This window comes from Larimichthys crocea, chromosome XIII (assembly GCF_000972845.2).
Source record: "Larimichthys crocea isolate SSNF chromosome XIII, L_crocea_2.0, whole genome shotgun sequence".
NCBI lineage: Eukaryota > Metazoa > Chordata > Actinopteri > Sciaenidae > Larimichthys > Larimichthys crocea.
The window spans coordinates 29,085,556-29,096,791 of NC_040023.1; the positions used below are offsets into that span (position 1 = coordinate 29,085,556).

Below are 11,236 nucleotides of genomic sequence, written 5' to 3' on the forward strand. Positions count from 1 at the left end.
CAGCTGGGATAGGCTCCAGCTGATCGTGACACCGTGCACTAGAATTACCCTTCAGGGACAATAAAGATTTATTAAATTGATATGAATGATGAGTTGTCTAGATTACACTGATTTTCTTACCAATATCAGCATTTTTATGGTAAACTGAAGCATTATCTAACCTGTACACCAGCCATGGCTGCTGTGACTAAAGACTGTGTTTGGTTACTGACAGATGGAGGTGAGTATGGACTCCATACTGTGAACAGTAGAAAGAAGCAGCGCTTTTCCGAGCCCGTGTTTTATTGTATAGTTGCCTGCTCTCCCTTATGGCCTAATCAAACTTTGCAGCAGCAGCAGCAGTGGTGGCGGCAGCGGTGTTCCAGGTAGTTGTATGGATGTTATGGCTGGCTGGGAGAGCTATAACACATGCTGCTGCCATCTCAGTTTTGCCATTATAAAGTTGAGCCGTTAGAGGAGTCCCATTATGGTTATTGATTTGCTTGTTTGCTCTCCGCTTGGTGGAGAAGCAGCACAAAGAGAGAGGTTGTTTCCTACCCCTTTTATATCCCATTCCCAAAAAGCAGACACGGGGGGGACCCATGAGAATTATATGATAATATAAATGTTCTGCTGCGCTGACTTCAGTACATCAGCCAATGTGCTTCACATACCGAAGTAAGAAAGAAAAGATTCAAATTCAAAACAGAACCCTGCCTGAACCTCTACAAGGACTCCAATCAGATCTGATTTCTGTTTGCCCTCGGTGTCCACAATCAACGCTATCTGTCCTCACTATCAGGTCACCTGTGTAAATGGCAACAATGAGAAGGTGAAGCTGTTTGCGGGTCGAGCCAGGATCTCATTTCCCATCACCAAGACAGAAAATCAAGCCACTATTAACCCCATAGTGAACCAGCTATGTCCACTTTACAACTTAATTAAGGGAGGTGGTGGGATCAGCGACAATCAATTCCTTCCTAAAGCTGCCGACAAGGCCTGCAGGGCAAAGACACTGCCCATAACACACACACACACACACACACACACTTTCTCAAGATATTGAATAATTGAAGGACCGTCATAGTCTTTATGCTCATGCAACAGATCTCAAATTATTATATCTTTGGAGGAATTGATGGTTACTGGGTAATTATTACAAATCCACAGTTTTACACCGATGACACATTTTGTTGGTTTCTTTGGTTTCTACTATTTTCTTTGAGTTTGGCTTCTGGCACAATTTGACCTCCTGGCTAGAGGTCAATGTTAAAGGTGGAAATGCCAGCAACACTTGGCATTTAGAACAAAAGTATTGTTAAATCTGACCTTTTTCTAGACAATTGCTTTCACCAGGAAAGTCTGTATGTTCTTCTGTATCTCAGCAAATAGCATTAATCATAGCTTTTTTCTGTTCAATGACAATGTGACAGTGAGACAGCATGAAAAACACAAGGACTATGGAACTAAAGCAACTTAATGTAGTTTATTCATTTGATTATATACACCAACGCTTTGTCTACTGTGACACGTCAAAGGCCTGTTTGCTAAAAGCTGTTTTCACTGTGTGCACACTGTACTAGATCTACTCTCTCCTGTTAGCTTTGCACCTGTTTGGGTGAACCTGGGTATGACGGTTACACCATTATCATATTTAATGGTTCAAATAGTTTAGTGACTTCATGTAATTCCAGCAGAGCTCCACCCAGCTTGAGTGGAGGACTCAAGAGGCAGAAGGAGTCTCTGTATTTGGCTAACCCTTCAAATATTTTAAATGTAAATGTTCACCGCTTTGTTTAGCTTTCAAAGAATGTGTGTTTGTGGGAAAGTTCATTCCTGAGTCACAGACAGCCAAGACGTTTAATTTGTGGGACAACTCCCTCGGTGCTCTGAGCTCACAGTCCAGGCAGCACGGCTAACAAACTGAGCTAACATAACAGCAGCTACGGTTGGCAGCAGTTTACTTCACTGTCCATCATAAACTCTGTAAATCACAGAGAGTTGAGGCGGAGCAGCCGGAGGACATCAGAGGGAAAAGCAGAAAACATTTTCTCCATAAAATATGATCCACTTTCACAGGTAACACATTACATATTTCTCACGGGAGATCGTAACCGGAGCACAAAGACAACATTCACCTGATTACAAGTTAGGTCAGATTAGCATCAACATGATCTAAATAAAATCTATTATTTTATGGTAGAAAAGTTACAAATGTTGCTTTAATTGTCATCACAAGACCTATTCTTAAATCTTACTGATACACCAGTAAAACTCTAAAAGTTTAACATTTTTGAAGAAAAAAACATTTCACTCAATTAGAAAAACACTTAAAAGTGAACTAAACAAAATAAAGCCACTAAACTATGATAATAATGTGTGTTAGCCTGGAGATGTGGTTCATGCTATATGCTGCTCACCAGACCCCGATGACGCCTTAACAGAAATAACGTGTGTGAGGAAAATGAGTTCATGAACTGCAATATTTTGCATTGCTATTTGAAGACTGTCCGGACAATTTGACTTGTTTGTAATCTAGCACATGCAATTAGCATATGACTCCAGAAAGCAGAGTTGAGCTGGCCTGAATGCTAAACACAGCAAACACGCACACTGCAGTACTGTGATCCAGGCCAAACGAGTCCCAGCGAGTCTGTTGGATGGTGCTGTGGGAAGCCTGGCAGCCTGTCTTCAGGCTGGCACACCCTGACCCCTGGCATATGGTACATGTACCCAGCCTGCTGGCTTATTTGTCGCCTGGTGACCTGGACTGAAATAATAGCAAGGTTTGAACAAGGGCTGCTTCCCTGAGTAACAAGGAAGGCATGTCTCCTGCACTCTCACAAACTGTATTATGGGTCCCTGACAAATAGTAAAGCTGCTCAGTTATCACACTTTTCCACATTGGTTTCAGTTATATATACATTTTATTATTTAATACTGAATCAATTTTTCAGTTTTAGAAAATAGAAAATACTAAACAAACACAAGCATATGGTGGAAACATACAGGTCTCACCGATTTCATAATAATGGATGTGCGTGTCTGTATAGGAAATGCAGCAAACAAATAGTAGTGCTGCAAATCATTCATCTTAGGTTACAGTTTTTTTTTGCTGTATGACATAAAAAAAGGGGTCAGAAATGTGTGGAAAAGACTCTCAGTTAGGCACTTTGCCTTCAAATGAGCCTATTTTTAACCATGCTAGAGGCATGGCTCGAAGGATGGAAATGTCAGTCTGTCAGTTTGACGGTCCACCACTTTGGTCCAGACTAAAGAGCGTTTTGCGCAAACATGTAGGCTATGTGAATCCCACTGATCCCTCAACTGTTCCTCTAGCGCCACTTTGAGGTTGATATTGGATTGCCATGACAAATATCACATATTTATTTATTTGCTTCTTTTTTTTGCCATTATCTTACATACACATCACTTCAGTATTAGTTGAGTATTTGTCCTTTACTTTAGTTTTTAAACCTGCAAATCCAAATATTCCCATCAACTTTAGCTACATAAGTTTAGCATTGCTTAGCAAATGTTAGCATACAAATTGCTAAGATGGTGAACATAGTAAACACTATGTCTGGTCAATGTCATTGTGAGCATTAATGTATAGCTGTTACATGCAACCTGGTTTATTAAAGGCAGTGAAAGTCAGAAATAATAATCAAGGATAGTACATTTTATTTTATGTGTGTGTATGGAGTGAATCACATGAGAGACAGTTGATCAATATTCTGGTGCTATTTTTTTTTTTTAGTAATTTGCATTATTATGAACGTCATTGTTATTTGACATTGGCTAAAACAATTTTACTTAGCAAAGTAAGTTAAGATCATAATAAATATCAAGACAGACTTTTTGTGTGGTCTACCGTAGTTTTCTTTCTTTTTTTGTCAATAAAACTGAAACTTTGCATCTTTTTAAGAGAAAGTCATTATTTTATTATTAAGAAAATAAATAAATAAAAGCAAGAGGTCTTGTTCTTGTCTCTATGTTTTGTTTCTACATGCAAAGAATGCATCATATGACCAGGTGAAAACATTCTCTTCATTTGCTTTTGTCTACATTTGTGACACAGTGTGTTTGGTCAGATTCAGAATATAGGAATAGAATTTCACATTTTCAAGTTCAGTAAAGTAAATAAATCAATTGTGTAGGATGTACCTCAGTGTGTGTAAGCTCAAACACAAAAACAAAAGAAGAATTTTTAAAAGTACTTACCAGTGCTGTCATCATAAACCACAGTGACCGTCTTCCACTTGAAGAAGTGGACCAGATCCAGGATGGCCCTGCTCAGGGAGGAGAAGTCTGGATAGAGGCTAACGTAGAAAACGTCTCTGTTGTCCGATACCTGGTGCTTCCACTTGGTCTGGATGTGTGGCACCCCCAGGGCATTGCAGATGGACTGGACTGCGTTGGCAGAGGAACTGTGAGAGGGACCAAAGATGGCCGCTACCCCCAGAGAAAGCTGGTCACAAGCTGATGAAGAGAAACATTTGCATTATGTTCATGTTGACCAGTAGTCCAATGGCCTCCTACAAAGCTGCACAGGAAATTGACTGATGTGAACAAGGTTTCTGTAATTTATGTCTGCATGGAACCAATAATCATACTGTATGTCACTAGCATTGCTTAGTATATAAAAGTATATAAGTATGTGTCTGATGATGTTCTATATTTTATCTTATTGTCATCAAATCCAATGTGCAGAGTCAAACCAACATTGAATCTAACTTACACCTAGGCCTGCTGTGTTTGTATCCATAGCCTGATACATTTTCATCTGTGCCATAAAGCTCCACTGTTTTTATATTTTAAAGCTACACTCATTGGTATGTGTTGTGCCAGTCTGAGGGCTCAAGTTTGGTATTTGGTACCTGCTTGGTTTCTTGCAGCTAGGGTTAGGGCTTTATGGTCTCTTTTACTTTAAATGGGACCATAATTTACAAAATGAATACAGTGCTGTGTGGAAGAGAGGAATTGGAACTAGAGATTGAGACCATAAATTTCCAAAGAAAACTGTTGGGGTTATATATCAAGTGAGAAGGATGGTCATCAGTTTGACTCAACCCCACATGCACTGTCCTCCTGCCCAGAATACTGTCATGGCCACAGATTGACATTTGTTCTTTTGACTGGTTGGCAGTTGTCAAGAAGGCGGGTATATGAGCCACTCTGACAGTCACATGAAAGGAGACCAAAAGAAGAGAACGGTGGGCTGCTAATAGCAGAGAACCCTTTTATTGAAAGCATTATAAGGACAATGAATGAAGACTGTGGTTTCATTTCTGTCCGCATCTATTTGTTTACCTAAATCAACTCAAATGAGCCAAGAGTAGTGCACGACAAGCTGCAGAACAAGAGGACTGGACTGACCGTCTGTGCCCTTTCGTTGTGGTTTAATTCAGACCATTCTCACTCCTAAGTAGTCAAATACAGTAGCTGGTCAGTGGGCCTGTGTTTCAAAGGTAGGTAGCATCCTAGTTTGAAGTGTCAGACCTCTCAGACTCTTAGTTGAGTTGAATTGTGTGTGTGGTATGGTGTAAGTGATGGCCTGTTAGTAGCTGGTATGATCATAATAGGTAATTAAAACAAAAAGACCTAACAAAACATTTTATTCATCCTGTGACAGCACTAAATGTGGAATAATATGCCACTGAAACCAACAAAAAATGCTAAAAACTATACTGTCCACCTGGTGCAGGATTTTTTTTTTAAACTCATGCTGAGTGAGTGGCAGGGTAAGCGGGGGTTCAGACAGGATCAGGCGCAGCATTAAAAATTGAGGTTTTTCAACTCATTTCAGTGGGGGTCTTGCATTTCTGCACCAGCAGTCCGCAACACAGGGGTTGCCGCAAAAAAACGCACCGGAAGATAAGTTGAGGAAGTTTTGGGAAACTGGAGCCCCACGTCACTCTCCGGCCGCCAATCAGCCACTCAGATGGGTCAAACCTCCACAGACAGCCTGAAATGTCTCTGAATCAGAGACTATCCAGGTGGATTCATGGACTAAACTCTGATCATCTTTGTTTATTTCATGTACCAGCTTCTAAATCTGAGTCTGACTCACAATTTACTCCACAAAATATAATGACACAAAGAAGTTTAATTTGATTTGTGTTCGATGATTAGAGAGAGAGAGAGAGAGAGACAGAGAGAGAGAGAGAGGGAGAGAGAGAGAGAGAGAGAGCTTTGGTAGAGAGACATACAGTAACAATAACAGTGAGCAAGTGTGGGCCTCGATAAAGCTGTTAATCAGAAATATAAAGTTATTTCCTGATTGTTTCACAGCGGTTACATTCAGCAGGTATAGACAGCGCCCAAGGCAACCCACCTCAGCTCCCCTCACCCCCACCCGTGGACAACCCTGTTTCCGCAATCCCTGAGCCTGTCTGAATGCACGCTAAGGAAGTACTCAGACAGAAAAGACAGTTTGAGTTGTTTTTTATGGGATTTGTTGACAGTCAGAACAGTATAGAATGACACCACCCTCAGAGAAGCCTTGTGGAGGCTAATATTTCTATTTCAAGAGTGTACTGGCAAAGATAAACAGCAAAATTCAAAATAGTACAGACTAAAAAGATCAGACAGGATAAATATGTAATGCAATATTATGACATTTGAAGTTGAGTTGGAGCAAATCCCTCAGCATGGGTACGTTTAGGCTTTGGGAAGGCCCAAACACTTTTGGCCATATAGTGTACCAAAATGTAAATCTTTCTGCTGATAATGATTACACAGCATTGTGTCCTTTACATTTCCACAATGCAAAGCTGAATCTGAAGCTAAAGGTGTGACTGAGATCAATTTGAGCTTGCTTTCATGAAATTGTATTCAGAACACATACAAACAACTGCACATCTTTGTATTTGCTGAATTCTGCACTCTAATCACCTTATTTGATATAAAGGAGTTGGCTAAATCACTGAGACAGGATATAATGGCCCGTAATTGATAAGAGACTTGAAATGTCAGCCTGATGCACACACAAAACTGATAGATTATAGTACTTTATTGGCTGTCTCTGGGGGCCAAACAGGTCTTTGAATTACTGCCGCTGAGTCATTACCTGGAACCAATCAATTCACTCTGTTTACATTTGAAGTGCTCAGCCATTTCTTACTTGCCTGATTATAATTGTCACAATCTAAGCCACTGCAGCTCGCAAGCCTCGAACGGGGGAATACATTTACAATGCAAAGCAGTTATGGCATAGCATATGTGCATACACACACATTTCGCTCACACATATATTTGCACACACAAACAGCAGCGAAGAGCATGCCAAGCGCCGCAGGCAGATCTTGCAGTCACAAACACATGAATACCTTTCCTGGAGGCTTCGAAGCTGTCATAGATGTTTATCCTTTGGATGTCGTAGGTGAGCGTGGTGTTTGGCAGTAGGGTTCTGTTCCTGTTGATTGTGTTTAAAGCAAATTTAAAGGCTAGTTCCTCAGCACCTGATGGGCCGCTTTCAATGGACTCGAATATCCCCCCTGTCAAACAAAGAGAGAAGACTGTTATTAGTGATTTCCTAGAGATGAATTGTTATAATTGGAAAGACGCTTTGAAAATAGCCAGTAGTCATGATTACATAGAGTCATCTATTACACTAACAATTAGAATTGGAAGAATTTGCATCTCAATCAGAGTAAACAGGCGTATTCAGAAGAAAATTGAATTACACCTGAAAACCTTTTATAATCAGTTTGACAGAAAAGGAAAGGAAAACACTTCACACATATCCACACACGCTCGACTATTACTGAAGTCAAGAAAAGAAACGGATCCCCTCAAAATTAGTTGCTACATGATTGAAAATGAGAGCGAGATTCATCGGGAGCCTCAGGATCAAACAGTCATGGATCAGTCTCAGAAACTCATTGGCTATTGTCTAATGATGATTTAATCCTCTCGGGTTAACTGCCAGGGTATCAGAGCTTCTGGTGTAGTCAGCGAATACATGGATAAGGTATATTCAGGCCTTTGTTTTAAGTCCAATTAGCAACTGAATATTCAAGAATGGCAAGGAAGACACATTTTGGTTGGTCTCCATTAACAGATATCTGTATATGAATTCAAATTGTGTTTCTGGCCAAGGTTGTTTTTTTCCCCTTTTCACATTGACTATCTACCTATATGTAACTAAAGCACACTCAGACATGATTGGTCAGTACTGCTACTACAGATGGATACCCGAACTTCCAATGCCAAAATCTCGGCCCCTTACCTACATAATCTACAGTCATTTATGGAATCTCTGCTTATGAAGATTACACATGGACAAGTGAACAACAGCATTATTTAATATTTTTAATATTTTACTAAATACCATAACAAAGTGCTTTTATTGTTTAAACCCAGCCAGAGAACACAGTCTGGACATAAACCTGTTGGCCTGTCGTTTACCCCAACCATCTGCCTGTAACTCCAGTGCGTTACAATGTGTTTCATTCAAACACCATTACGTAATTCTGAAATTTTATAATATGCATACATCATTTCCAGAGTTGTGTATAAGAACCTTGTTGATGAAACAACATTTATTCAGTTGAAATATTTTGTCTAAATGATTGGCAGACAGTAAACAACTGATTTTGATACTTAAGAATATCATAAATGATGAGCTCATGGCAGCGTCTAAATCCAGATGCTAATGATAAGGAGCATCTATTTTCTATTGAATTTCTGAGTAGATTTATGGATGTAATTTTAGCAGTATGTATGACATCTGTGTACTCGAAGCTGACTGGGTTATGGCTCTAAGAAGAAGAGGTGCAGATTTCACCCAGCAATCAGCTGACTATTACCAAAATGCTTTGGAGTTGTACTAGACTGCTCTCATTATGTTCTTTTTCATGTAAATACATTTGTATCTTTGACTTTTTATTAGAAAATGCTGTTATTTTCCAATCCAGTTGCTCACTTTGTGCTGATTATTCAACTAAGAGTCCATCAGAGCCTTGGAAGTACTCCAATTGCCAGTCCGTCTGTCTGTCCAGGAAATATAAAAAGATAAAAAGCACATATGCTTAAGACCGTAACTAATCAAGCTTTTAATACCATGGCACTGTATATGAATGACCCATGAGCCTCGTGATAGCTAAAGCAGCTGGATCCAGGGAGAAGTGTTTTTTCTTCAGAAAGCTGTAGAAGTGTGTTTAAAAGTGCGGCTCTCCACAGCTACAGCCCTCCAGTGAGTACTTCTGACAGCCGGCAGATGAATGGACAGAGCGGAGGCCTGGGGAGTTGGGGGTGGGGGGGGTCGGGTTCTGAGATCAATGTACTCTGATTGGCCGCTGAATCAATCAATCAAGCCCTTGGGGAGCAGTGGAGAGCAACGGTGAGAGATTGAAGTGTTTTGTTTGGGTTAGCCCTATGGCCTGGCCCTGCTGGCTCAGTGTCAGTCAGGGGGAGCTTTATTTACTCCAACTACAAGCACTCTACTGTAGGACCCTCTTCAGGTCTAGACGTAATCCATACACACCACTCCACAAGTACTACAGGTCCCTCCTGTCACAAGCGATTACCACAGATACTGATCAATGCTCCCTTACAGTGATTTCACTATTGGACTCTAGAAATGCTCTTTTTCCAGGGGTATATCTTTTGTCTGCGAGCCAGAGCTTAAAACAAACATCTAAACAGAAAGACCTCTGACAGCAGCAGCACTGTCGAGAAGTTTCTTCTTTCATTAGTATTCATCTCAGGGGGGAACCCTATTTTGCATGCCATAATGAGTTTGAAGAAATTAATAAGCATCAGTTAAGCGGGATGTACTATAATTGGAAAGCTGAGCGTTTGGAATGGGTCCGTTCACACACGAGAAGCGCCGTTTTCCTACTGAGAATCTCGACAGTTCCATTGAAAGGAATCGGGTCTGTAAATGTGGAGATGAATCACTGCAGAAAGGTGAATCAATGTTGGAGAGGAGACTGTTTAAATGGGTGCGTTTGAATATGAATGCACATGGAGCCTCATGATAAAGTTGCTCACTTGTGTGCACGGTCACAGGGATATGGAAATGAAATAGTTTTAAATGAGATGAAGAAGAAAAGAGAAAGAAAATCCTCCAACGTGACAATGTTTTACTTGTTCTCATCTTAATGAGAGTGAGTCTGAGGTTAGGATTTGGATTTGTTTTTAAATCCTAAATTATTCTACTCCCGACTGCTTCAACCTCTTTCAATCAATTAGGCCTCGTTCACAAATGTTTCTCTATTGAATCTATTTAAATCAGGAAACATTCACAATGTTTTCTTATTTAATTTTAAAAGCATACATTCCATTCGTGAAATCATAAAACCCTTGAATCTTAACAGTAATTAATATATATAGATATATATATATATATATATATATATATATATATTATGGCATGCCGTTCAGGAAATTAAACCTTTGAATATATTGAATGAAACGTGAATATATTGAATGAAGTCTGAATATATTAAATTAAACAATAATTGAATGAAGTCTGAATATATGGAATGAACTTGAATATATTGAATGAAACATTGATATATGGAATGAAACTTTAATATATGGAGTAAAACCTTGAATATATTGAATGAAGTCTGAATATATGGAATGAAAACTTTGAATATATGGAGTGAACCTTGAATATATTGAGAAGTCTGAATATATGAATGAAACTTGAATATATTGATTGAAGTCTGAATATATTGAATGAAACCTTGAATATATTGATTGAAGTCTGAATATATTGAATAACTTGAATATATGATGAAACTGAATATATTGAATGAAACTTGACTGACGTCAGACTTCACAGCATTTTGTGTAACGTGTGGATGCTATAGCTAAAAGTGAGTGACAATGAGTCAGTCCGCTCACAATCTCGTTGCAGCAATATTAAACTATGAGGACATCATTAACACTGCGTGTACGGGCCAAAATCCCGCTGATACCCCTGATCAATACCGTTTTCCTGACAAGAAGTCGCTTCCTTTTTAATCGTGGCAGACAAAAACAGGCCAGGCGCTGTTTATCAGGCCAACCTCAGCATGCCTTCAACCACAGGAGTGCCCACAACACCCCAGTGCAGGCTCGGACTGGCAGTCTGTGCTACGGGCAAATGCCAGATGGGCCGGTCCATCTCGGCCACTCGGCCTCCGGTGTTTTTTTGTATGTATGTATTTGTTATTTTGTAGCCTTTGCAACATTTGCCCAGCAGCCCAAAATGGACTTGCGGCCAGGAGGGGGGGGGGGGTTTGTGTGGTGTGTTTTTGTT

At 39.9% G+C, this 11,236-nt stretch overlaps 1 protein-coding gene across 4 annotated transcripts in view; it reads right to left on the reverse strand.

The window, feature by feature from the left end:
• The window catches only part of grik2 (glutamate receptor, ionotropic, kainate 2), a 260,242-nt gene that overhangs the window by 175,745 nt on the left and 73,261 nt on the right, over positions 1 to 11,236 (reverse strand). For all 4 annotated transcript variants that reach the window (XM_027286830.1, XM_027286828.1, XM_027286829.1 and 1 more), the window contains 2 exons: positions 7,311 to 7,478; positions 4,204 to 4,461 (listed from right to left, as the gene is read on the reverse strand). In XM_027286830.1, the coding sequence (XP_027142631.1) occupies positions 4,204 to 4,461; positions 7,311 to 7,478 (426 nt within the window). The remainder of the gene's footprint in view (positions 1 to 4,203; positions 4,462 to 7,310; positions 7,479 to 11,236) is intronic.